General features: G+C 42.7%; 1 protein-coding gene across 1 annotated transcript in view; it reads right to left on the bottom strand.

The window, feature by feature from the left end:
- The window catches only part of ABCC3 (ATP binding cassette subfamily C member 3), a 46,817-nt gene extending 21,281 nt beyond the window's left edge, over positions 1–25,536 (bottom strand). Inside the window, exons 1-9 of the mRNA XM_027654595.1 lie at positions 25,458–25,536; positions 12,968–13,144; positions 11,996–12,121; positions 10,957–11,094; positions 9,153–9,278; positions 8,281–8,342; positions 6,993–7,124; positions 2,733–2,951; positions 319–496 (exon numbers count right to left, since the gene is read on the bottom strand). Of these exons, the coding sequence (XP_027510396.1) occupies positions 319–496; positions 2,733–2,951; positions 6,993–7,124; positions 8,281–8,342; positions 9,153–9,278; positions 10,957–11,094; positions 11,996–12,121; positions 12,968–13,144; positions 25,458–25,487 (1,188 nt within the window). The 5' untranslated portion in view covers positions 25,488–25,536. The remainder of the gene's footprint in view (positions 1–318; positions 497–2,732; positions 2,952–6,992; positions 7,125–8,280; positions 8,343–9,152; positions 9,279–10,956; positions 11,095–11,995; positions 12,122–12,967; positions 13,145–25,457) is intronic.
- Between the last annotated feature and the right edge of the window lie 2,113 nt (positions 25,537–27,649).

Genomic DNA, 27,649 nt, shown 5'->3' on the forward strand with positions numbered 1-27,649 from the left:
ACAGGGAAGAATTTCTTCCTAATACTTAATCTAAATCTCTCCTTTTTCAGCATTTAAAGTGAACCTGTGGTATATCTGGTGACCTACCAGTACACCCACATTAAGGTGCTGATCGCTAGAAAATTCTGTAAAGTACAACAGAGGTACTCCTAAAAACTTACCAAAACACCAAATGTTGTGGTTACCAAAACCAATGTTTTACATTCCAGGAGGCTGCTCTTTTTCAATATGCCTGATCTTCCCTAACTGTGTGAGAACTCAGGCCACTTTTTCAGCTATACACTGGTGTTTCAGCACATGAAATGCCTCCAGTCTTACCTTTCGGTATATCACTCCAGTGATCCCAGTCCTCAGCCTCATCCCAGTAACAAAGCAGTACTGGAAATGCTGGTGAAGTATGAGTGTCTGCAGCACAGCACAGACAAACATCAAAGCCGCAATCAAAAATCCCCACCAGGCTGGGGCATCTTTGTTCTTGATGAAGCCAATTAATACACTGTTTTTCAGTAGATTGGGGAAGGAAAAGGAAAAAGAAATAGAATTAAAAAACCATGCAGCAAGTTTAATGGGACATAACACAGCTTCTCCCAACTACAGCATCCTGCCACATCCTCTCTCTAACCACAAAAAGCAAACAGCTCTGCAGGACACAAGCTGAGTTATGACTTCAGTCAAACAATATTGCAAAGATCCAGCAGCAAAACCTTAAGCTCTGCCAGTGAGAAAGTCCATTTGCAAATGAGCCTGAAAATGAAATATGAGGAGAAACTCTTGGTTTCCCCTGAGATCTAGAGTTTAAACACTCGGCCCACTGTCTGAGCTCTGTCAGGCAGCCCTCCAGGGCAGGAGGTGAATGATAGGACAGAGTAGGGCAGTGCAGCAGAGCAGGCAAAACCAGCTTCTTACCCAAATCCTCTTCAACCAGCCTGAGTGCTTCTGCCTGGGGTGTTTTCCCACAAAAAAAAAGCTAGATTAAAAGACATCCTCCTGGATGGATGCATAAAGAGTTCTTCACTCCTACTTTTTTTTTTTTCCTGTAAAATGGTAGTCCCATTAAACTGGCTGTAGCATCTTTTATTGACAAGCAGCTCCTCACAGCTGCTCTTGCTGCTGACCTGCACACTGACATACAGCAAACAGGCAGAGCAAGATATGGCAATGTCAAAAATCACATTTGTGATTTCAGCCTACTAACTAGAGCATTGAATTGCCAAAATACGGGAGGAACAGAGATTTACCTCCATGGTTCAAATAACCAGCAGGGAAAAAGTACACCTGGAAACTACAAATAAGGCCCCAAAGCCTTATGGTAGAAGCATGGGATTGCTACATCTTTCTTCTTCCAGTGCAGAGAGATTTTCCTTCTGCACTACTCCAGTCAGTGGACAGCCTTGGGAAAATATCTTCCTTGCAGCCCCAGCATGGGATTTATCAATTTTTTTAAAACATGAAACTATCTTACATGCAACCTGCCATCCAGCCATGGCTTTTTCATCTTCTCTTACCACTAGAAGAGCATTTTCCCAGACTGCAGGAATTTAGACTTGAGAAGAAATTCCCCATAATATGTCTAGAGATATCACTGACAACATATCCAGAAATTTATGCAAATTTGAGAAATTCCCAGAATAGTTTATACTTAATGTGTTCTCAGAAGGAAGCCAGCTGCCTCCTCTTCACTGAGGTCTCTGGAAGAAGACAAACTGTGAGCTATTAAATGTCACCATACTGGGTCAGACCCTCTTTTTAGCAAATTTCTGGGTATGTCACAAACCACCCACAGAACAACATGATCTCAGAACAGTGATTATTTTAAGAGACACTCAGATAGGAGCTTTCTCTTCTCCCCTTCCCTAAATCCACCTGTGGCCTCCATCCAAGCTCCAACCCTCTCTCATGCATTAACAGGACTATGTTCTTTTCCATTAATAATTGCTTGACAGAAACACTGGTATTTCCACTGTTACTTTCTGTTTAGTTAATGATTGTCTGGGGAAATTTTCACTTTAAGAATGATGAGAAAAAAATGTGGGGATCATGCCAATTCCTTTATGGATCAAGCTGGGCAACCAGCTGGAGATGGGAGGTACAGGTGTTCCTTATATTTGGAGAATTTGAGGACATACCACTTCTGTCATGACCTCTCAGTTGTTTTTTTTAATAGAACCATAATTTTCTTTCACATGGAAATTCACTGCAACTGTGCCTCACACATTCTTACTGCTGTGCACGACTAAGAACTCATCCAAATGGTCCAAAACCTTTCCCAGATGACAGCAGCACAGCCAAAGCACCACACACTTGAGCACCACGCTTCATCTGTACATCAAGTCACGCCACAGCTGCAACCACCATCACCTCATGTGGGTATCAGATGTACAGAGACCACTGGATCCAGCCAGCAGTTCTTGGCTTTGATTTCACAAATAATCCTTCAGAAATGGGGAGAAATTGCTTTGCTCTGATGCACGGAGCAACAACAGGTAATTTGTAATTCAAAGCTGTCTGTGGGTGATGGGCAGTTTATAAATCTTGCATTTCAGTGAGGCTTGTCCAATTTACAGCTGAGTCCACAGTAAAGAACTCCTGTCTTATGGCATTGGGAAGGTGAGGGAGCACATATTCCAGCACTGTGAGGGGAAGTAGCTATGCATTTCAAAAACAAATACCCCATGCCAAAGCCAAGCCTGCACAGGGACTGCACATAGAAACTACTCACAGAGTAAACCAACCTTAACAGCTGGGGGTTGACGAAAGAGAGTAGGTCTTGTATCAGCTTGAAGAAGGAGCCAATTAAGAAGTATGGCCCAAAGGTCCTCAGCAAAGCTTTGAGAAAGGAAGGTTTCCTATTGTGCTTTTTGTCTCTGATCAGAACTTCTGCTTCCTCTGGACCATCTCCAACATGATTCAGCACATGGTTCGATTTCTTCATATATGTCACATCATCTCTCCTAGGGAAATGAAACAAGCCACTGGAGACATCTGACAATGAGACTGTCACTGCCCTCTGTGCACAGCACTGCAGTTAACACCCAAAACTCTGCTCCCTTCTTTGCTCTGCTACTGACCAACAGCAAGACTTCCCAGAAGATCAAGGTGGATCAGCCTCTCTCGTGTAATTGAGACTCCTTTTCTTTTTCTGCAAGACTTATGAGGTGCACTCCCCAGGCCAGAAAATCAATCATCATGGGATGAGAACATGGCCCATAGGAGGAGGAGATGAAGTCTCAACTCCCTTAGGCAGAGGACAGAATTGACCTTGGATCTCCAGTTCCTTGTACAGGAATCCTCTAACTGTTGCTGTCACACACCACACAAGGCACCCTCCCCTACTCCTCCTGAGCCTGTGTTCATTATTCAGTTAGTGGCTGTATAAACCTGAAGCCTTCTCTGATCACACAGAGAAGAATTCTGAATCCCCCCGGGCAGATAAGCACTGAACCAGGTATAGCCCTCTCTAAATACAGAGTTTTGCATTCCTGGAAACCTGAAATCAAGTACAAACTTCCAAAGCTGAGACATCTCCAAGATCTGGACCACAGCTGTCTGAGGTTCTTCCAGGAGAGAAACTTTGGGTTTAGGTGCCTAAATTTTACTTGGTTGACAATTTAAGTGTCTAAACTCTGTTTGGCTGCATCCATTTCATTAACCATTGGACTCAATCACAGAAATCTTTTCCCAATCTTAATGATTCTAGGACTCTATGATTCCTTTCTTACTTTTTGCCTCTCTTTCTCCAGCTGTCAGATAAGCTAACAAAAGTGACCTCTTCTGCATACTCTGACTGACTGATGGCAAAAATGGACCCAAGAGGCCCATTCTGCTCTCCAGGGCTCGGGGAGGGTTTTCTAGAAGCACCTCTGGGGTTTAGCTGCCTGACTTCTGTTGCCCATCAATGAAGAAGGGGTGCTCTGGGAAATTATTTCCCCCATGAATTGCTCTCAAAGATCAGCCTGGCAACTTTTCTGCCAGCAAATATTGAATTGCTGTTGTTTCCTGGGGACCAGAGAACAATTTCCTGAATGTCAGACAGGAAACTTAAGTCCAGGTGGAGCAGAGAGAAGGAAATTAGTCTGGGGCAAATAGGCTTTACAAGAAGAAACAGATGGAAGACAGACCCTAGAAACAGTGAAGACTTACCAGAAGGCATTTGAAAAACAACTTGTAAGTACTACCAAGTGAGGTTGGATTTATGATTTTTCATAAAGACTGCAGATTTTTTGAAGCTGGCTGGCTGCAGAGTCAAATAATTCCAACAGCCTCTGAGCATTCAATATGATCAGCGTGGCTAACAGTCCACAGGTAGAAACTTGTTCACATCCTTTCAGACAAAGGCATTTGCAAATTCCAATTTCTCTGCAATAAAGTTTGAGGGAAGCGGGAGAACCCAAACCAGACAATTTATTTTTTTCCCCCCTAGACAAGAACAAACAGTGTTGTCTTTGTCTTTCCAGATCAAACCTGGAGAGTTTATGAGCAAAGCCTTGTTTTTCTGGCAACCAGCCTATTAAACTCATTGAAGGATTTGAAGAAACAAGACTGCTCGCCCCTGGCTTTGTGCTATTAAAGATGTTTATTACACTGAGCTAACAGCAAGGCAATGGTTCTTCTGCAGCTAAAAGTCCCAAAGGGAGAAAACGCACTTTTAGTGTTTACTACACATAGTTAGGTGAGGTCGGGTTTTCAGCAGTGTGTGGGACTGCTCACGCCCAGCTTTTCATCAAAGCAAAGAGCATGAGCCTGGTTTCCATTATTTATAGCAGGGCAGATAACAGGTACTGATTATCTCATGGGAAAACACGCAGCTTTCCCAGTGGTGCTGACAAGGCCCTGCATCTCCAAAATCTCTTCATAAGGAGAGTCTCTAAAACCAGAAGCTAACTAAAAATGAGGGAAAGTGCATTCCAGCTCTCTCTTCTCCATCCAGCACAGCTCTGACTTTCTCAGAAGAAACTGCACTTACCAGCAAAGTGAGTGAGCAGAGACTTCAGCCATGCAAGCAAAGAGAGCAAAAGCAAAGGAAAAAATACTCTTTGTGTGCTTTATTATCTGTAATAACAACTTAAATCCATGCTGGGCTCTCTCTGCAACTCATTAGAAGCAAATGAATTTTTAGCAATTATTTAACAGTAATTCACAAGACAGCTGTAAAGCAAAATGTAAAAAGAGGTTACGGAGCAACAGAAATGTGATAATCATTACCATAAAACAAGTTTAAAGCTTTAGCTATGCCAGAGTTGCAACTGATTAAGTTTTAAAAAATAAATGGCTACTATGTACACTGCAAATACTTTTCATGACACTTTCAACATGTGTACAACTTGACATGGCATTTTTAATGTCATAAAAGTTTGCTCAGTGCAGATTTAATGAGAGTTAAAAGGCTAAAAAAAAAGTATTTACAATGGCTCCCAAGCAACTACCACTAATATTATTTGACATGAAGTAATAGAGAATACTTACTTATAACTGAAGAATAAGCAGAGCTTTTAGAGTTCTGTGAAACCCAGCAACCTGGACTACAGCAATTTGCTTTGGTTTTACTCTTTTCCCCATTTTAGAATCATTAATATAGTTGCCACAAAATTTTACCTGAGCTAAATGCAAGCCATAATTTATGCTTAAATTCATTGCCAACTGGCCCCGGTTTGCATGGATAATTTCCAAAATGCAATGAATCCCATGACAAAACTCCAGGCAGGGTTTCTGGTTTCCTAGCAAAAGTTTTCCTGGATCCCAGGCACTTCTGCCCAACGGCTGTGCTCTTACTATAAAACAGCCCGGGGGAGTGAGATTTATGTCTGTGCAAAAAAGACCAGAACCCAGACAATGCACATTATGCCACACCATAAAAATAGAGACATTCAGAAAATTAAAAAAAAAAATAAAAAACGAAAGAAAGAAACCCTGAAGTAGAACCACAACACATCCACACAAAGCACTAGTGGGCAACTGCTGGTGTTAGTGCTGGAAACCTTTCAAATTTTAGCTGCAAAGTGGAGCTCTCCACATCATATTTAGCCTTGCCAAGAAGCTTACAACTCTCTCCCAATATTATCACATAATAGGGTCTTTCCAATTTGGCAAGGATATGCACAGAAGAGAACAGAGGAAAGCCTCGACATGGAGAAGAAACCTCCACAATGAAAGGAAAGGGAAGTGCAGGCCTCCTCCTTATTGACATCTTTCATTTGAAACACACTATTATCACATCTATTTGTTTGGAAACATTTTGGACACTAACCAGTGGGAGAAGGAAATACAGTTGCACAATAGATAATTTCTTTAGGTTAGGACAGGACATGCAAATAAGAAGGATATCCTCTCCACCAGGGATGTAACTGTAGGCAACTTCTGACCCTCATCCCATTTCCATCAGAGACTATGACAATTTTTTCTGTTAACTTTCTAGGCAACAGGAGTTGAGTCTCAGCAATAAAATATCTCTTTCCTCCTGCCTTTTACATGTTTCAAGTTTCCTATCTTTACTGCTAGGAAGTGAAGAGTTGCTCACTGCTAAGAGCCTTAAGGCTAAAAATATTGTCAGGCCAGAAAACTCATGATGGAGATGATGAAGAATTCCTTTTGGTTTCTGGGTATAAAAGTTATGCTCCAACATGCCTAGGAGGGATGCAACTATGCAGTTTCATATCTACCAGCTCAGTGATGAAAGCTGTTCATTTTCCTACAACCCAACCAACTCAATCCCTTCTCCTCACACATCTTCAGCCCTTCTCCACATGGGAAGTGGCACTACCTGCCCATGGAGATTTTAAGCACCTTGTTAAAAAGTGTGTTGGTGGCACATGGGCCCTCCAGGGCTCCTGTTTGCCTCTGCCTAGACATATTAAAATAAACAAATTTTGCTGTTAATGTGAATGAAGAACAGAAAGGTTGAAGAGGTGGGTGCATTTTTACTTGGCTCATTTTCAGGATGAGGATGTTGAAACGACTCAGATAATCTCTGTTTGCAGACTTGTTCCTATACTCACTGTTTGCATTCTTCTTTTTCTCTGTCCCACTCTTTACTCAGTTGCTGCACGATATTTTTTGAAGTATCATCTTCATTCAGGGACCACAAATCTTTTTCTTCCAGAGGCCTTTTGTACCCATGAATTGCCATGCTGCACATATGGAGAAAAACAGCCCAATTCAGTTTGGGTAATAGTACTTAAATCATTGCCAGAACTCTAGGACTATTAAGCCAACAAAAGCAAGAAGATACTCCACAGAATGGGTGATAATTACACCTCCATCTCCCTTTGTTCCTTTTATTGATGTTTGCAATTAAGGAAAGGACATGATGCATTTTTGATTACATGTATTTTATTGAAAACATCACTTCAGAAAAAAGGGACAATAAAAATCAACTACCAGAAGCATTTGAATGAAACTGTGGTGTTAAATGAAAACAGTGAAGCTCTAGAAGTGAAAATAATTAAGTCTATCTGGAATAAGTGTTAGAGGTGAACTAAATGCAAAAGTGGAGCTCACTGAAATTAAAGTAGAAATCAGATTTCTCTGAAAACTACAGGTCCTCAGCTGTAAGGGGAATTTTGGCAAGGGATACAAACATCTCATTGCCAAGAATCTCGATAGGGAAGCTGAACATTCAAAACTCTGGAAGTTCAGAAAGATCTCACCCTCTCACTAAAGGAACTTTACAGGGCTGTTACCAGGACAATTAATTTACATGGATGGAAGAATTAAGATCTCAAGACTCTCAACCACTGTGGAAAAGCTGAGCCTTAATATGACCTCTGACAACCTTTCCACTTCTTTATCATGCAGTAGTAGGCCCAATCTCAGATCTGCACCTTTCATACACATACCTTTTATCAGCAGTCTCATTTGTATACATAACCCAGTTTACTTTCCCTCTTGCACAGAAAATGTCCTTATAAGAAAGCATTCACCCATGAACCTCAACAGGAAACAAAATGCACCCTCAGATGGGTGAAAGGCTGCCACAACTAATCTTGTGGAACACAGAGTTACACCTTGATTTGGGTTATATTCCAGCAGGTGGGGAGCACAAGCAGGCTGTGCACCCTTCTGGTCATGCCACAGCTGTTGCCATTCCTCTTCAGAGAAAAAGTTTTGGTTGTGTGTTTCTAAAAAGGCAAATGCCACAAGTGCTGAAACCTCTGTGGATGAAAGAGCATCCAACATCAGCTACTTACAGAGGGAAAGGCTCTGTGCTGCTAACTCTGTGCAACACAGATCACAAGTAGAGTGTGGGCTTGTCAGCTGCCCAACAGCTTGAAAAGAGAAGCTCACCTTGTAAACCACCAAAACGTCAGCCTTGACAGGAAGCCTGAATTTAACTCTGGACACGGATTCTATAATGAAGTTATGGGGGAAAAAAAACCCAAAATAAATAAAGTAAGACATTCACCACCACTTTAATAAGACAACAGTCTATTTTGATCAGTTTTGGTATATTATATGGTACATTACATGTACATACCTATGTCCTAACTAGACATAAAATTGATTTCTTTCATTTCCCAAGTCAGACAGAACTCCTTTTATCTCTAAAAATTGCTTCATATACTGCCTTTAAATCACATTTATATAAAGTGAAATGTCATTCTACAGTTTCTGAAATGTTCATTTTAAGACATGAACTCAACTTCTCTCTCAGCTTGGTTCAAACATAAATCCAATTATAGAGACCACTTTATGAACTGGAGAAGAAATTTAACCTGTGACACCACTAATATCTTCTGTTAATAATGTTTTTTCATATCTATTCTCAACACATATAGAACTCCTTTATTAAGACAAACCTCATAAACCTTTGCTAACTCTAGATGAATGTTAAGCAAGTAGACCACCATCTCAATAAAAAACACTCTTGAATTAATTAATATTACACTTCAATGTTCATAAGTGCAATTTAAACTGCTGTGAAGCAGCAAGCAGGAGAGCTGCTTTCACTACACAGTCATTTCTGATGGCACATATAACGGAAAAAAGCTTCTAACCCCAATATTACTCTCCATATCCAGTGTTTTGCAAGAGGGTCACTAACTACTGCCATCTCAGTGACAATCCAAAGCTGTTTCCAATGACAAGTACTCTCAGTGGAACTCTCAAAACACGATATAATCTGTAAAATTCAGATAAAGCAAAGTGAAAATACTTACAGTATCTGTACTGACAGGGGAAAAAAACGGAGGCTTCTCTTTAAAACACGAAAGGATCAACTCCACAATTATCAAAGCAAAGTAGATGTAAAACGTGGTAAACCTGAACCTTTCATTTACATGGCCCTAGAGGGAAAAGAAACACCAAGTGATTGTTTTTATTGTACTTCTCAGCCCACCCAACACACACACACACACACACACACAGACTCTCTCTTGACTTTTTCACAGCTTCTTTTGGCAATTCCTTTCTTCCTCTAAAGTTGAATACTGCAAAGCAGTTGCTAGCAGGAATTATCTCAAAAAAGTATGCACATACTCTGTCAAGTGCCTAAGAACATGCTTATCTCCAAGCTTTTCATTAAATTATGTCAAGTTCAAAGTGCTTATACATCCTCACTGCATGCAGACACCCTCTGGAATCAGGCCTACATAACATCCTTTTAAATTACCTGTGGGGGTTCTTGCAAGATCATGTCTTAAGCATAGGAATTGTCAACCCAGATCAGAGAACATCCTTTTACTTTAATATCTTGTCACTGACAAGCAGTCAGTATTAAATACTTTCAGTAGAAGCTGCAAAAAACCACTACATTGCATAATAACAATTCCATCTGCTCCAGAGATATTTTCTTTCCTAATCACGAGTCTGCAGTTTACTTAAAACTTATTGCTGCGAGGGTATGTCCTTTATACAGCTCTTTCATACCCTAATGCCATTATGAACATTCTCATTGCTCACTTAAAATGTTTAAACCTTAAGTGCAAGAGAAAGTATATTTGGTTCTCAGCAGTTGCAAGAGGAGAAATGTTACCCAGGCCTGTTGTAAGGCTCTGCGCCCGTAAGTTCAAGTTGATTAAGGATTTAAACATTAATAGTCCAATATTTTTACTTATTAGAATTGCCTCTAAGTGGTGTTTGAAATGGTCTCACCAGACTGCAGCTATTATCTGAAGATGTTCTGCCCAGACTGTCATTAAAGGTTTAATTCAATCTCCGCTGGAATATTTACAACAGCCTGGTAAAGGAAAATCCTTGCTAACAGGGTAATGCTGCTAATAGTCACAAAAAAGCAAGTAGAAAATCAAGAAATCACTAAACAGAATCAACACTGATTTCACTGAGGAGAAGCAATCACCTTAATGTTTTTCAAGTACTCTTTTCCTCTCCCAGCCTTTGATGATCTAACCACCGAAGCAATCTGCTTTGCCCTACTTAGTGAAACTTGTTTCTGTGAAAAACTTAACAAGTTTCTTACTGTGGGAGAACCTGCTATGTTTTCAAACGGGAATCATAACAGCCCAGGTTTCTTTCCTCTCCCTCCAACTTTCTGTTCTCTATTTACAGCCACAGTGGAGTCAAAATGCTGTCCTCAGCACATCAGGCACTGACAGAAGAAAGCCCATGGAGCTGTGTAATGTGGCCAAGCTGCCTAAGCAAAAAAACAACTTTACATATTAAAATGTGTCATCTCCGATTATTACCCATCCCTATTTAAGCATGGCAAGGGATGGGAAAGAGATAAAAAAAGAGTCTGTTCTGACACATACACAGAGTTGGTACTGCCCTCACATGTCTATCAGGTTTCCAGCACAGCCCTGGGCTAAGCAAAATCTCCTTTTTGACATTGCATGAGAAACCCAGTTCCCTTCTAGTTACACAAGTCTGAGTCAAGGCAACAGAACTAAACTTCTCTTTCTCTCTGGCTCAGATCTGACTCCAAACTCCGTGATTCATTCCCTTCACAGAGATGTTAATGCCACATTTCCTGTTCCCCAAGTGCTAACAAGGATGGCATGTTACCTGTGCTGTTGTAGCCATGATCTTCGACCTGAAAGGGCCCACGGCACAGAGCACAGACAAAAACCAGAAGATAATGAGCACTCCAGAGGACTGAACTCCTCTCAGCCTTTCGTATTGAATAAGCAATGTAGCCAACAGCTGTAAAAGTAAATACAGGGACACGTGAACACAGTCCTGTCCCACTGCTCCCCCCCTTCACACTCTCAGTTTGGCAGATCTTACAAACATCACTGACAGCAGGAGCCCTCTGAAATGAGGCCCCATCGTGGCTCCATAGAGGCCAGTGGCAAAACCTCCTTTACCCAAGGAAAGCAGCGAATAACTCTGAAATAATTTGTTTTACTGTTTTGAGAGCCTCATCTCCAGAATTCAACTTTTAAACCAGACTTTGCACCTAGGGCTAGGAGCAATTAAATACTAGATACAAACATTTTAAACAAAGGTAAGAGCTGCCCTTTCTCCAGTCCAGATGGACAATCATGACCTGCCTAGAAAATAAGATTTTTTTAAAAAAATCTAACCAAGGAAATTAAAAACCCAATAGGCAAATTTTACCACTTTATTTTTTCATACAACAGCCACAAGTGTGTTTGTCATCCTAGGCAAAGCAAACCTGGTTTGTTTAATGGAGGAACAACCACCTCCAGTGATTACAGTTACCTCCAGTTTTACAAAGTCCAATACAATACTGAACAATGCACAAGACATGCTCTATTGTATCCCCCCATTTAGGCAAAGCCATATCCAAATTCTCTCCAGACCTGAATCCCAAGCCTGGACAAACAGGTAAAAGCAAGGAGGGAGACAGAACAATCTCTCCATTATAAATATTTTAATCTACACAGCTGAATCTACTTGAGAGAGATATTTCTGACTGTGGCCTTTTCAGTAGCAAAATTTGCTTCTGTAATACAAGCACTAATAATTCAGCCAAAAAAAGGTCAGGATAAGGCAATGAATGCAAAGGGGCTCCTCATCTTTCATCTGCCTAAGAAAACGTTATTCATATTGGTCACAATAAACAGAAACAGCTACAAACCACAGTGATGCCAACGACCAGTGGGGTCACAAAATACACTGGTGGAGGGGTTCTGTTTTGCAGGAGCTCGTGGAAGGAGTAGAAAAGGTCAGCCCAGCTCACGGACCACAGCAGGACACCAAACAGCTGAAAGCAGTCAAACAGGAACAGCATTTGGTAAACTCCTCTCCAGGGGCAGTCGGAGAGCTGAGAAAACCATCCTGATTCACAGATTCCCAGCAAAACAAAGCTGAGTAAACAGAGCAACAGCGCTGAAGGAACTGTCCCGCTGCACTCAAACCAAGGGTCTCATCCCAACTGCTTTATGAGGGATTTGCAAACACAACCAGTAGAAGGACTAAGGTATTTGCCTGGTTTTTTTCCCCCTACTATTCCATTTGGATTAGAAACACAAGCAGCATCCAGATTAAAGGCAGACATGCCCTGAAGCAGAAGCCTGGTATTTTTCTCCAGGAGTAAGTCCAGTTTTCTCATGGCCTATGGAAAAGCGACTTGTTTGCTTTCCTTAGACCCAGTCACTTATAAACCAGGCACCTCTTAAGTACAAGATGGAGATGAAACCACACAGCTATTGGGTGTGGAGAGCAGCTTAAAAAAAACCCCCTTCTTGTGCTTACTTTCACAATGAGATGAAATCCCCACTAGACCTACCTTAAGGTCTTTGTTTTGCAGCTTTCAGTGGTTTAAACCTTAAGTAAGGGTGAAGCAGCATAGTTTTGGCTCACAAAGGGGTGAACTCTCTTTTGCAGAGCAATCAACTCCTCTCTCTACCCAGAAAGCTGGGCTCGCAGGAGGGATTTCCTTCCTCAAAAATCTGTACATATAGTTTTATTTTTTTCTATGAGCACGTTCTTCAGTTCCCCCTTAAATCAGAGTGACTTTTGTTTAAACCCTACTGCAGCACTTCCCTGGATTCTGAACTGATGCTAATGAACCCTACACTGCACGGGGAGCACTGCAAAGGGATCTTACCGTCTTGAACCTGCTCAGCACTGACAGCACGATGTACCCTCTTTTGTGGCGCTTTAGGTAGAGAAGATAAAAGGGTAATGCACTCCATAGATAAATACTGGGGATCCATGCTAGGATGGTATTCTGGAAACACGGTGTCAGGTCTGGGTTATCAGTGTGTATCGTGAGATTTGAGTCCTGGAAAAGAGATGAGACACATTTATTAACAGAGGCAGAAGTGCTGCCAATTCTAACATCTGCTTGAATGAAGTTGTATCCAGAATCTGATGGAGTTAGCACATGGCCCGAGCAAGAGCTTTCCCAAAATACCTATCCCAGCCACTTGTGGTTAATCTGCTACAGTGAAAGAGCTAAGTACAGCTATAAAAACTGGGCAAAAATCCAAAAAAGAAAGATTTCTGCCCTCCTGTATCTCACAGCTGGACATATATTTCGTAGCAGACAAACCCCTTGTGTTTCTGTCCTTGCTGAGGCTCATTTACAGATGCTGATACCACGACATTTCTCAGGCATTCCCAGGAGTGCATTGCCTGGAGTGCAACTGTTAAACAAAGCTCTCAAGGTAAAATCCTCCACTTGAGAACTCATCCAGCAAGAATGTCCAGCACTGGAGAAAATGATCAGACTTAGATCAATTGTGTGCTGACCTGGGAAAACCTCCTCTATTTATGACTAAAACTTTGTCCTTACTCATATGTTTCCAACTACAATTACTTCCCCATTCTGAACAAAGGTAAAAGGAATGTACTCTACATGCAGGTAGGAATATCAGTTTTCTTGGAAATACTTCAAGCAATGCTTTCCATCTGTGGCCTTGAACACCACAATTCACATATGCACTCGTACCTAAGGATTTGAATGCACCACCTGCAAAAACACAGTTACACACATTCACAAACTGAAATAGAACTTTCAGCACCGTGAAGGGGAACTTGGTTTAGATCAAACCTACTGGAAATTCACAACTTGCATTTCACCACCTGATGTGTCAAATGTGGTAGGTAAATACTTACTTGCAGGAAACATGAAATTACTTTGTTGTACTATCATTAACAAGCAGATGATAAAAACTAAGATATCTCTGGTTCAAATATGCCTTATCTCTACACTGGAATAATTTAGCTGTGCTTAATCATTTCTGGGTGTGAGCCCTCAGTAGAAGTATGTTACATTTACGCTGAGCCACTTCTCTTCCCTTAAAACTGACTCACTGGTCTGAACATGAATTCTTCAAAAGCATGTACAGTTCTTCTTTTGTTTACCAGCACAATAGGGACCAAATGCTGAAAGCAATGGTTGATTTTAGGAGAACTGAAGAGCCACAATCTGCTGACAAGCTTTCAGTTTTTGTGATGATCCATGAGCAGGGACATCATTGCATCACTGCACTGGTCCACAAACACACGAACAAGCTCATAAGTGTAATGAAGCTACAAAGCCTTGGCAGGTTGCAGGATGGTTTGGCTGAACTGTGACAAGTTTGCCACTCACTACTTCAGCATTGGCAGTGGTGAAGGTTGGCACAAATCCATCGGATTCATATCTGAACTGAGCCCTTTGCCGCAGTTGGTGCCTTTCCAGACGAGAAATGGCTTTTTTTGGAGGCCCACAGGCACCCAGTGTGGGCCAGGGGAATAAAAACAGTCCCAATTACCTAAACAGGTTTATCCAGACCTAGTGGAAACTTCAGCCACAAATCAACAACACAGAGGCAATTACACAGCAATTCAAACACAAGATCAAAACCAAACAAAACTCCAGCCTCACATTCAAACTATTTCAGTGAGCAGGTCTCTGGCACCAGAAAGGATGATAACATTTAAAGAGCACCATTTCTGGCTCATCATCAAAACATTTCAGCATCTCTAACGTGATAAGCTCCCCTAGTAGCTACTCTGCCTGGGGCAGGAGATGCCCTCTAGAAGTTTGGAGCTCTTTAGTTCCCAAGTAGGAGCTTATCTACTCTCATTTATTCAACAAAATACTGATTTCCTCTTTAAATTACATGTGGTTTAGCAATGTCTTGAGCATGTTTCCAATTGTGCTCCTTTTGCTTGCTGGAAAAAATCCTGGAAAAGGAAAGCAGAGGAAGAATAGCAATAAACGAGCACAGAATAAAACAAAGACTCAGTTTAAGGGGAAAGTCGTTGAGGGGAGGAAAAAAGCCCCACTTTTAATTTAAACCTTTCCTATAAGACCAAAATGTCCAGAAATGGCTTTTTGTCTGACAGCAACCTAGAAACTGCCCCAGATGTCCATTAACTGACTGAACACAAGCTGCCTATTGTATTCAAGACATAGACTGTATGGCTGCCAAGCCATTTGAAGGTTTTCATTAACTCTTATTTAAACAAGGCAAAGGGCTTGCATTTCTGAACATATAAATGCAGCTGGCCAGAAAACAAAAATTCCTTCCTTAAAAAAAAAATTAAAAATTAAGATTTTGAGATTTGGTTGAGTTATCCCTGAGAATAAAAGTGGAACCTTCCCAAAATTATATGAAACTACAAAAAGCAGTACCCACCTGATGACCAACAAGAGCCTACTGCTTCCAAGGCATGTGGGAAGCAGGGATGTGGGCTGAAGGAGAAACTCATGGTCAAGGTGACAGAACTGACTACTGGCTATTTTGGTGATGTTTTCCCAGGTCCAATTTCATTCTGAACAAGATAAACAAGCTTTCGCAGAACAGATCTGTTTCTGTGAGCATTTGTGTTTCTGCTCTGAGAGCAGATCCTTGAATGCAAGAGGGGTTGGTGTTAGAAGGCACAGTGCCTAAAACATTTAAGTAGTGGAATTCCATGCAAATTACTTGCTCTCCCTGAGACCAGACCACAGTGGACTTATGCTGCTATGTGTCCCGGGATAGAGCTTTTATGTATTTATTTTTTTAATTTACTTTTATTTATTTCCTCCCTAGTAGCTGATACAGTGCTCGGTTTCTCTCTTTTTTTTTGTTGTCTCTCTTTGCATTACAATTATATTATTTCTATTATTACTATTATAATATTTTATTTCAATTATTAAAGTTTTCTTGTCTCAACCCATGGGATTTACCTGTTCTCCAGGTCTCCTCCCATCCCACTGGGGGAGTGAGGGTCATGAGGGATCAGCTGCTGGCTGGAGTTAAACCACACAGGATGCCACATGCCATGTAGCAGCGACTCTGCTGTGAATTACTGGTATTACTTTTAAATCTGGGAATCTGGAAGCTGTGTTTCTTACCACATTTCTCACCAAGCTGGATCTGTTTTCATGGAGCTGGCAGTTCTACTTTATGACTCTATAAATCACCACATTGACAGCATATATTCCAACATCCACTCCAACCCTAAACAACTCGAGTCAGAATACAACACAAAGGCTCAACACAATCTATCCTGACCAAGCCAACATTGTTAAATATTGCTAAATACCCTTCAATTCAGCAGTAAAGTTACAGAACTCCACTCTGGAGAACAAACACAAGAAGCAACAGCTGGAGGGACACATCAGCTCTGACTCCTGTTTTTGTGGCTCCTGCTTTAATCTGGCTTTGCCTTCCCATATGCTGAACTCCATCCTGGAATGCAGAGCAAGTTGAAATGCTTCTTGTGTCGTGACTGAGGATGTGTCCTGCTTCTGTTCTGATGGAGGATGAAATACCCACCTTGGACTGTCTGGGTTTGAGGGTTTTCTTTGGACTTGCTATTGAAAGAGGTCTAATATGCTGATGTTGGATACACACACATTCCTTGGCTCTGGGATCTCCTGAGAGCCACTCACCTTCCTCTGGGCATCATGGCTCTGCCTCAGGGTGCCCTTCAATGAAAGCCCTCTGAAAACTCTCTGCAGCAGCTTTGTGACCCAGGGCTGGGGTGACACATCAACAGGCACCTCACCAGGGGAAATGCTCAGCAGTAGATGTTGAGAAACACAACTTCCTCCAAGAAACTCATCCCAGGGAAACTGTGAGAGCCAGCATGTCCATCTCAGCTAATGTCACTGTCATCCCACTTCCCCACAAGCAAGTCTTAAGGGCAGCAACCTGTGACCTACCACTAATCCAAACTCCCACTGTGCTCTGTGGCTCCTCCTGTCTACCAAGAGCTCTGGGTCAGCTGTCTGTATGGAGCACCATTTCCCTGGATTCAGGATCTTTGGCTACTGGAGGCTCTGCTGGTGAGATACAGCACTGCAGAAACTACCAGCCCACTGTACAGAACTCCCTGGGCACACAATTTACTTAATCCTGTAATACTCAAATACAATGCCAACACCCATGGGAAGAGATTAGAGATGCTTGTTAGAGCTTCACAGCAGAAAAGGAGTCCCTTGGAGTCTAAAACTTACAAATTAGTGGGGCTCTGTTGATCACTTAAGGGTATCACTGACATTGGCCCTTGCAGCAGCTTTCACTCACACCCATCACTCCAGTCAGCCTTTGGATAAACATGGCCCTTGTATTAAGGGCAGCAGGACTTGCATTTAAATGAGCAGTTTTAAATACATGATCTTCATTTAAGGGAAGGTATTCAACAGGGGGAAGCTCTGAGCAACATCAAATCTGCTCTAATACTTAGTACTTTCTATTACACTTTCCTCTTTGGAAAAGAACACTGCTATTGAAATAATCATCCTTAAAACTGATAAAGCTTTAAAAAAAAATAGAAGTTCAATGCCACATATCTTGGTCTTCCTGTACATCATCCTTTACAGCTTTCAAAGAAAAGGGAGTAAACAGAAAGCCTAAAGCTAGGCTCAAAAACAGCAACAGAGAAATTCCTGTGTGTCCCTTTCCCAAAACTCTCAGATGATGTTAATGGAGTCTGCTGAAAAAGACCAGCTGGTGTTCTGGTCTTGAGTTTAAGTCTAAATCAACTCCTACTCCACTAGAGAAGCTTAAAATAAAACTGTCTCACCCTGGCTTTACCCAGCATACAGCTGATGCTGCAGCAATGCTCCTCAAAGAGCCAGTGACGGAGAGCTTCCAAGCCCTAGAGAAGACCAACAGTATCTCCACAGTCTCAAGCAATTATCTCCCCTAAATGAATAAATTAATACATGGTTCTCTCTAAATTTTTACAGCTCAAAGAGGCTCACAAAAAGCACAGGAAACACAAATCCAATCTTTATCTGCTGGAAGGTGAAGGCCATTGCGCTGACGTCATTCACACTCTACCCAAGGCTAATACAAACCCTGTTGGTGTTGGTTATCACTAGTTTGCATGTTATGTAACACTAAAAATCAAATTAGAAAGCTGACCAGGAAGGTACACATGAGGTAGAAAAGACAGAGAAGTGAATAACTGACAGTAGCAATGTTTCCGTGTTGTCCACAAACATGGAAAGGGTTTCTCGTGTGGAACAAATTGCTAGTGAGAATTAAATGCAGAGCTGAATCTTCCTGCCCTTCTTTTGCCCCTAGATCTGTTAAATACTCTGCCAGGGAGTTTCACTTGCACAGCCTGTCAAAAAGAAAAAAAAAAAAAAAAAAAGGATATTTTTCTCTTGGCTCTGCCACACTGCCTCCTCCCAAGAGCAAGGGGTGGCTGTGCAGTGGCTCTGAACTGCAACACTAAAAACTATCAGGGCCCAATCTTAGCTACAGCACAGGCTTCACCTCAGCCTCTCCATATCTCCCACTTCTGCCTGTTGTTCATGTCCTCTGCCTGGTCTCTGTTGATAAACTCTTCGGGGCCAACCCTAATAATCATTTCGGTGCACAGATACAAACAAGCACTACTCCAGGCCTCCAGAAGGCTGCCAGTTTCAAATGGCCTTTTCAGAACAAGATCACTCATTTATGTCTCCGAATGAAGAATGTCACCTTACACACAGGAGGAGTTAAGAGACTTCATTAATCCCCAGTGGCTGCTGCACAACTCAATTCTTTCTCGTGATTACGTGAACGTTTCTCCCCACAGGAACAACATTCTCCACTTCAACACCACAGCAACACTGCTCAGAAAAAAAGGTGGGGTTGGAGGACATAAGCATTTATAGTTCTTCATAAACCACATAGTCCATAAACAGAAACAGCATTTTTCTGTTTACCAAGCACACTGCACCAGCTCTCTACATAAGTGAAGGACACCGTGCAGGGCATTGAACTTTCTTTTCCTGCAGTTAGAGGATCTTTAATGGCTTGTTTTAATGGATCAAATAGGTCTGGCACAAGCCTAGAGCCTATATGAGCCAGCTGATGGTCGTGGAGTAACTAGTCACAGGTTTTTGCTCCGGTTGAAATTTCATTACACAAATGGTACCAACCACCCCATGCACTTGAGAACTGTAGACTAGACAAAAATCAAGGTATGGGCTTAGTGATAGGTGCTATACAAAACAGTAATTTCCCTTTTTATTCTCCTTTGAGTTTTAAGATTAGAAGTTAAGAGCTTCCCCACTGTCATGAACAAAGACAAGACAGGATGGAAAAAGGCAGGTTCATATTCTTGAGAGTCAAGTGATCCCAGGTAATGGGGCTTGCAGAAAAGCTCCTTTAGCTTCAGAGAGGGAGTGAAGTAGAAGTGAACCACACTAAATATATGGACTGAAGACAACATATACCCAAAGTGAAATCCATTTACTCCAACTGTTTTAGTAGAATCAATCCTCTTGCTTGAACAGAGGGACATTCATCTACTTGGAGAGGGGAAGGCATAGTGCAACCAGAGAGGTACAAGAATCAAAAGCAGGACTGGGAGGAAAATGAAACAGGAACATTCCTTCAGAAGAAAGCTCCCAACTTCTTTCAAAATTGACCAAACCTATATACTGTTGTAGAGAAAACTTGCTGTTCATGGCATCATCAAAGGCCATTTCCTATGGCCTTGTGCAAGTACAAATAAAGGAGTGGGGTGCCCTGATTCAGACCATTGTGATAATGGGTGTGGGGGGAATGTCCTTAATTTGAGCCATCCCATCTCCTTTCAGTTAAAGGAATTGGGTTAAATCAAGGTTCATCATGAATGTAGCTCAGTTAAGAAGGGACAGGGACAGCTAAAACAGCTGCAAATGAGACAGTCCCACTGTGACTCCAGTTTAAGCTGGCCCATCCAGTTGGGCTGCTGTATAGTAACAATAAAAGGGATTGTCACAAAAACTCCTGCCATCAGTGCTGCGCTGAGAGCAGGTGGGGAAGAATCTAGAATAAAATTCATTCAACTGGGGGGAAGAGGAGAGATTTTTCTTTTAATTGCACAGATGTCAAATGCATTCCCAGAAACTTTCAGAAAGAAAAAAAGAAGTTATTACTTCTGAAACTAAATGATTTTGACTTTTGAAACAACTCCCATGAAACAGTTTTTCTTCTCCATCTCCTTCATTTCTCATTCTGTTCTAATTCAAGGCTTTATGACACCTGCACGTGACATTACTGTAAATGACCTAAATTTTATTACATTGACTTCACCTCTCACACTGCCACAAGATTAGCACAGGGACAACGTGCCAGCTCACACAGGCCCAGCACGGAATCAAGGCTGTTGGTTGCACAAAAGCCTGGACACATTCCTGCGAAGATCTCTGGCTGCTTGCTGCTGTGCTCTCCTCCAGCTCAGCCAAATAATGTGTGACTGGATAATGGCCCATCACAGTCACGGCGGGACCAGGAGACAAATCGAGCATTAGCTTACTGGAAAAATCAAAGATCTCATTTAATAGGTTTTTCAAAAGAATTTTTTTTAAATTAAATTTTAAACACTAATGGTCTCCTCATTTTAATACATTACAAATTTGCACATGTTGAAAGGAAAGGATTATCTCTCCCATAGCACAGCAATTTGCCTACCACATAGGTGAGGCCCCATCTCAAAACACTTTATATTCTTAACCACAGTGATTAAATTTTAGCTCCATTTGAAGGAGCTCCTCATGTAACTCGGATTTAGTTTCAGTATTATTTCTTTTCAGGAGGCAAACTTTATAGAATGCCTAAGCCCCAGTCACTCCCTCTACCAGCTGTGTCACATAAGCTAAAATGGTCCAGGGAGGAACAGTTGTGTTGAAAGATGAAGAGCTTTATTAATTGACATCGTCGTGGAAGGACTCCCCTGATACTGGCAGCTCTCACTGGTATGAATTTTTGCTCAGAACTCTCAAATCCAGACTTTGTCTTCCCAAAGAGAGTCAAATACAGGCTGTTTGACTGTACAGTCTATGCCTTTTACACACAAATGAATGATAACAGGTCCTGGCTAATACTCCAGATCCAATGCTAAATATTTATGCTGCTCTTGACACTGAGAATCTGTGGCCCAAATCCATTAGCAACAGCTTTCATTCAACTCATTTCAAGAATCTGAAAATCTTGAAGGATTTGAGCTTAAGTACTTAATTGTTTTTAAGTTCAGGACGTTGCCAACACAGCTACCACAGATGTGGTGTCTGAAGGGATCATTAAAGTCACTTATTTCGATCTCCTACCTCACATGAGAAAGAACACTGATATCTGATACAACTACTTGTGAAGAGATTTATAGGAGTGGGACTCAGCTGAAGTTGGACGCAGTTAACAAAGATTATGTGGAGGTCTGTATCATGTTTAAATATCTATAAACACTGAACATTCTGTGTTTATCATGGGGTGGCAGAAGGGGAAGCTAATATATAAACAAGAGCCAGTCTGGACCATACCACCCTACTGCAGGATCCTTTGCAATGATCTCCTACCACCTTTTGCTTCACTCATCCTCTGGAACTGATTTAGTTGAAAATATTATGGAATAATTAAAATTCAATGTTTCCTTATTACTTTAGGGCCAAATCATGTAAGTTGCGGGGGTTTTTGAAATGAACTTGTACACATGTTTCAAGTAGTATATTATTTGTCATTTCGCTTGAAAGAAACATTTCTTCTTACTACAGCTATCCTGAGTCATCTTAAACCACAAAAAAATTTAAGCATGATTCAGCAAAAGGGGAAATTATGCAGAGGAGAGACCGGTGGCATTTTGAACCAGCAGAGCAGGAAGATGCATTTCCAGAGAGCAGAGTGACTTTTGGCCTAAATCTACTGGAATGTGACAGAATGACTCAAGGTGAAGAAATACCCACAAACCTAAAGGTGAAAAGGGTGCTTGTATGGGACTTTCTCAAAGCCAAGACTGAGATATTGTTTACTCTTGAGAGTTGCAGCAACTTCCTGCTGGATTACTCAAGAGCCTCTGAATGAAGAAGGAGCCAGCACTCCACGTGGGACAGGAAAAAAAAAGACATCTGTCAGGAGACCAAGACACAGGGTAGGCAAGGAAACTGAGCTCTGTGAGCCACGCAGAATCAAAAGGAACTGAGAAGTTGTGGTGAACCCTTTGAAGTGTTATATCACTTGTTCTCCCATTTCCTATTTATGCTGTTAAAAAAAACAAGGCACACCACCCAAAGCACAAGCTGCTGCTTAAGCCCAGGCACTTTGCCTGTCTGTAGACTAAGGTGTTTATATGACCCCTCATCCCAACATTACCCAACAGCACTGCTGAACACTTGAGGTTTTATCCTCACAGCACCCACTGGGCCATTTCTTACCCAGAGAGAGGTTGAGCTGCAGTAAGGCAAGGTGTCTTTCCACTGGAATAGAATTTGGTTTTCTAAGCCTGTGCTGTTTAGCCACGAGGCCAAAACACTTCTGCAGCAAACACTCCCCAGGAGATCACTTTGCTCTCCTCACAGAGCAGCTGCTCACGTTTTACTACAGCAAAGGACAAAAGCAACAAATAAGTGATAATTCAAATAAGAGAACTGGTATCTGCTTCTCAAAACAGAGACTGTGGGCCACATTAATTGGCACACCTATCTAGCACTCTTACTATCACACTGAAAATACGTGACACAATAAATAGGAGGTAATTGTGGGCAATGCTAAAGAACACACCTTAGGACTGCCTTGTGTGGGTATGTGCTATTGCACTCATCTCCTCCCAAAAGGCATTTAGCATGGGAACACAGAGAGGAGATATTAACAACTGAAGTAGATAGCATGATTCTGTGTTCAGATGAAGAGATTGTTCATACTGCATTTTCAAATCATAATATTCCAGTTGTTCCTCTTTTATATATAAATAACCTACATTTGTATTAGCAATTTGCTGGTTTCATGTTCAACAGGTAAAGCAGTAGCTGGAAGCTAAAAGCTTTTATAGATTTCTAATGTGATCTACAGTGTTTCCTTTCATTTCTCATTTCTAAAATGGCTTGAACAGGAAATTATTTTGCCTCTGCACAAACACAAAAACCCCCATCAGTTGACATTTCCAGCAAAATTCCCCACCCTGCATCAGGGTGAAGAGTTGAAATCTTAACACTTCCAATGAGCCAAAAAAAATCCAAGATAAATCAATCATCTGTTAAAGCTGATATATTCCAATGCAAACATTTTCATGAGCTAATTCTGAACTGTTTTGTTTTGATTCTGATCCTCTTTTAGCAGAAAAGTATTGTAGTTGGTTTAAACTCCAAAACAAAGAACTTTTTAAATTGAAACAGCATGTTTCGTTTTGCTCTAAACAATTTAAAAACTGACATCAATATGACATTTAGCTTCCAAAAATAACTGGATTTTCTTTGACAAAAAAGGGGGAGTCTAAGTGCATCAGCTACAAAAAAGTGAACGCTGATGCTGGTTCACATTTTATCAAGTTCTAGTTTTAAACTGCAAAGCTGAGCACCATTCATTAGTTTGGTGCACAGGCTGGGAACTGCCCCTCACCTTGTTCTCCCTTTTTCAAGTGTAGAGCAGCAGAAGAAACCCCAGCTTTTGTGGGCACAGTTCAAAACATATGAAAAGCATATTTGCACAGCAAATCATTTCATGGTGACTGTCATCTACTTGGTCATCACTTAAAATATCTCATAAAATCAGCACACTGCACACACTCCCGCTTAAGAGAAAATAACCACCAGCTGCTGAAAATAGGATGGTCACAGAGTTCAATCTGTTGGTCATTGGGTCAGTGCTCCATTTCACAGTTATTGAGTACCACTTTTTAAATCAACTAAGCAGATGGGAAGTTGTTCTGACTCCAAACAACTCTGAAAGAAGAAACAGAACAGGGCTACAGAGAGCGCAGATACCCCAGGCAGCAGTGCACAGGGCACTGGGATGGAGTGTAACAGTACGGCATAAAGCACAGAATGATGCACTAAATTCAAAAAATTAGCAAAACCTCCTAGGCATTTTACATTAATGTATCAATAAGCTGTTACAAAAAGCTTTGGGCACGAAGAGTTGTTGCACTACAACCCTTCCTTGAGAAACTAAAACATGCTTCTGGAGGCAGTCTGCTAGTGAGCAGTTTTGATCTGTTGGTGCTTGTTCCTGCTCTAGAAGTGTTTATAGTAGAAATAATAGGAAAATACTTGTTTGAGCAAGCTTATCTGCCAACTGTTGTGGTAGAGAGAGTGCAGCACACTTGGAAATGAAATGTGAACAAGGAAATGTAACCAAGAGGCTTAGGAGCCAAAGTCCTCTTTTAAAGAGTAATGCTGGGAAAGTTATTGAAAGATAATTAGTTATCTGAGGATGGAGCTCAACATAAAGTGCTGGGAGCCAATTGCTTGCGCTGTCCTGTAAAAGCTTTCCAGCAGTGATGCAACTGCAGACATTCCTTTTCACTCCTGCTCCTCACTTGGAAAAAAAAAAAAAACCTCCCTTGAGCTAAATCGGTATAAAAGAAAGGGATAAATAAAAACTGATTTATCAGGCAGCAATTCCAGGTCACCATAGATGCTCAAATCCCTATGGATTCATGCTGTGTCTGCCTACACAGCACAGAGAGGGAAGCAGCACGCTGTGCCTTGGGGAAACCCAGCGCTTGTAACAGCACTTACACACTTTCACCATCAGAGCAGACCATGGCAGAAATTTCCAAACTTTTGTGCTTACAAACCCATTGCCTGCTGCAATCAGCCTTTCCCAAGTGCTGACGGCTCCAAATACTGACAGAAGCCACTGCAATGCTCCGAAGTTGGTGACTACCCTCGGCTGCTACGAACCCATCCTTCTTTAGCATTAACAAAGCACTGAACAGGGAGCACTTCGCCACTCATGGGAGTGACTCTGAAGAGCAAAATACACGCTGAAACAGGACTCTCAGAAGAAGGGAACAGCCAGGTTCACCGCTGTGAGGTGGACTACGCTGGGAGAGCTGTACCCCCCGTGGGATGGTCTGTGCGGTCCCCTGGGGTCTCGGCTCTGCTCTGGAGATGGTGAATCGCGAACAGAACGCAGCGGCCCTTCCGCTGCTCCCGCCCGAGCCGGGAGCGGGCGGAGGCACCGCCGGCCCTGGGACGGCCCCCGGGAGCCAAGGCGACCGAGGGCAGGGTCCGCTCAGCCCCTCGGGAGTGGCAGGACCGAGCTCCCCGTGCCCGCTCCGACCCGGCACGGGGGAACCCCCGGGGGGAGCGGAGCCGAGCGGGACACGGCGCTGCCCCCCCGCCCCGGGGCTGGACCCGCTCCGCGCAAAAACCGCCCCAGCGGGGCAGGCAGGGCAGGGCAGGGCAAGGAGAAGCTTACCCAGAAGCGGGACCCGCAGAAAGCCTCCATGTCCGCGGCAGGGGCGCGGAGCCTGCTCCCGGCGCACGCCGGGCTCCGGGCGGGGGTAGGAGCCGGTGCCGGCCCCGCTGGGCGGGCCGGGGGCGGGGAGCGGCGGGGCCGGCGCGCCCCATCCCACCCGCCCCGCCGCGCCCTCGGGCCGGGAGGCGCCCGGCGGGCGGTCCGAGGTCTCCTCGGGACGGGGCGGACCTGCAGCCCTTCCTCTGCTCCCGGACTCGGGCGCCGCCGCCGTGGGTGACCTCCCTGTGAAAGGAGCGGTCCCCCGGTTCAGTGTGAGCTGCTGGGACAGCCGCACCCCTGCTCACGGAGGGGGACTTTGGTGGTCCCCACATGTCAAGAAGATGCTGTGGATGCTCCGTCCCTGGCAGTGTTCAAGGCCAGGTTGGATGGGGCTCTGAGGAACTCGGTCTAGTGAGTGACATCTCTGCCCATGGCAGGAGATCGGAACGAGATGATCTTTAAGACCCCTTCCAACGCAAACCAGTCTGTGATTCAAGCGAAGAGTGGACTGAGGGATGGTTACTCAGGGAGGCTGCACAGAGCTGGGCCACCCTCTGGGTTTGGGCTGACCACATCCATCCATCCAGATCGCTCAGGCTAATGTTAATATCATGGAGACATTTGATGTCTTCCATTCAGAGGGGTGTGGAGTGTGGTTGCCCCAGCAGGACTTAAGTGAGCATCGCATTGCTTCTCTGTCAGTCTGCAGCCTGCTGATTGCTTCTGCTGTACACATGTGGTTAAACCCATGGCACAGATCTGTTTCCATAAGCCTTCAGTCAATAAATTTTCACGTTTATATATAACTAATAGGTTTTGTAGTGTAGCACCTTGGACACAATCTGGATTTCACCTCCCTGTGATGCAGAAACACTGTTTGCTTTCCTGTTTGTCAGGATTTCTACAGCATTATTGATCTTCCAGCACCTGCTGTTTGTCCACCCACTTGCTGCAGCATGTTCAATTAATATCATCTCACACAAAGCACCCTGCTGCCATAAATCAACTTTAGTATTTTAAGAGTTTGAGTTTCCTTCCTTGCTGAAAGGTGAGGAACCATCAGGTAGAAGGGTGTTATCAAAAATGTTCACCAGAACAGAAGAAGAGAGATCACAGAATCATAAAACCATAGAATGGTTTGGGTTAGAAGGGACTTTAAAAATCATCTAGTTCCAACCTCCTGCCGTGGCCAGGGATGCCACCCACTTGATGAGGTTGCTCAGGGCCCCATCCAACCCGGCTTTGAACACTTCCAGGAATGGGGCATCATCAGCTTCTCTTGGTAACCTGCACTAATGCCTCAGAGCAGCACAATTACTGCTGTGTCCCAAAAATATGTCATCCCAAAAGAAAAAATATTCTGCTAACCTTTTATGAAGATGCTGGGCCTGTTTCCCACTCAGAGTACTACCAGAGGAATCCATGGTCTTCCCATGAACACTGCTGAGACATTTACTGTAGTCTGGCTAAAGCTACACAGTTCTCACTAGTGTGGGAAGATAAAATCTTGCCCAAGATAAAGTTCTCAGGTATTGCCTACAAGGTCTGAAATCTCAAAATGGTCCAGGCTAATCAACACAATCACCTTGCAACCCTCTCAAGGAAATAACAGAGAAGCACTTGCCAACTGGGTGAACAAGATCTTCGGAGGAAATCATGGGTTGGCTTTGCAAGTCTTACAGTGAAACTTTTGTTCTGTGGAATTGCACTGCAATAAAAGTTTTAATAAAACTCAGTAATAGCTGAGAGTTATTCCTTTATGGCTCTTTAAATATGCTCTTCTGCAATGAACTGTAAGAGCAGCTGCTCCAAGAGAAATGCTGAGAATTTAATAGCTCTTGACACATGAACGTGCACCACTGTTCCTTGCACCGAGGAGCAGGATTTGGTGCAGTTTGAGAATGTGCCCAAAAATAAGACCAGCTCTGACACTGTAAGATGTCCCAGGTACAGAGCTACCTCACAAACAGCTACTGCAAGCAATGTGTACAGGAGGGGAGAGGTTTATTTTATCAGTGTTTTGCACAGTTCCATTGACACATGAATTAATCCCTGATTAAATTATTGACTTTGGTGGTTCTGTGGAACCTTATGGCTTTTACACCATATCCATAGAGGAAGGTCCTATATTAGGGCATTTCCCTTGGTTTCAC

Source organism: Corapipo altera, unplaced genomic scaffold (genome assembly GCF_003945725.1).
Source record: "Corapipo altera isolate COAL_440 unplaced genomic scaffold, ASM394572v1 343, whole genome shotgun sequence".
NCBI classification, from domain to species: Eukaryota; Metazoa; Chordata; class Aves; order Passeriformes; family Pipridae; genus Corapipo; species Corapipo altera.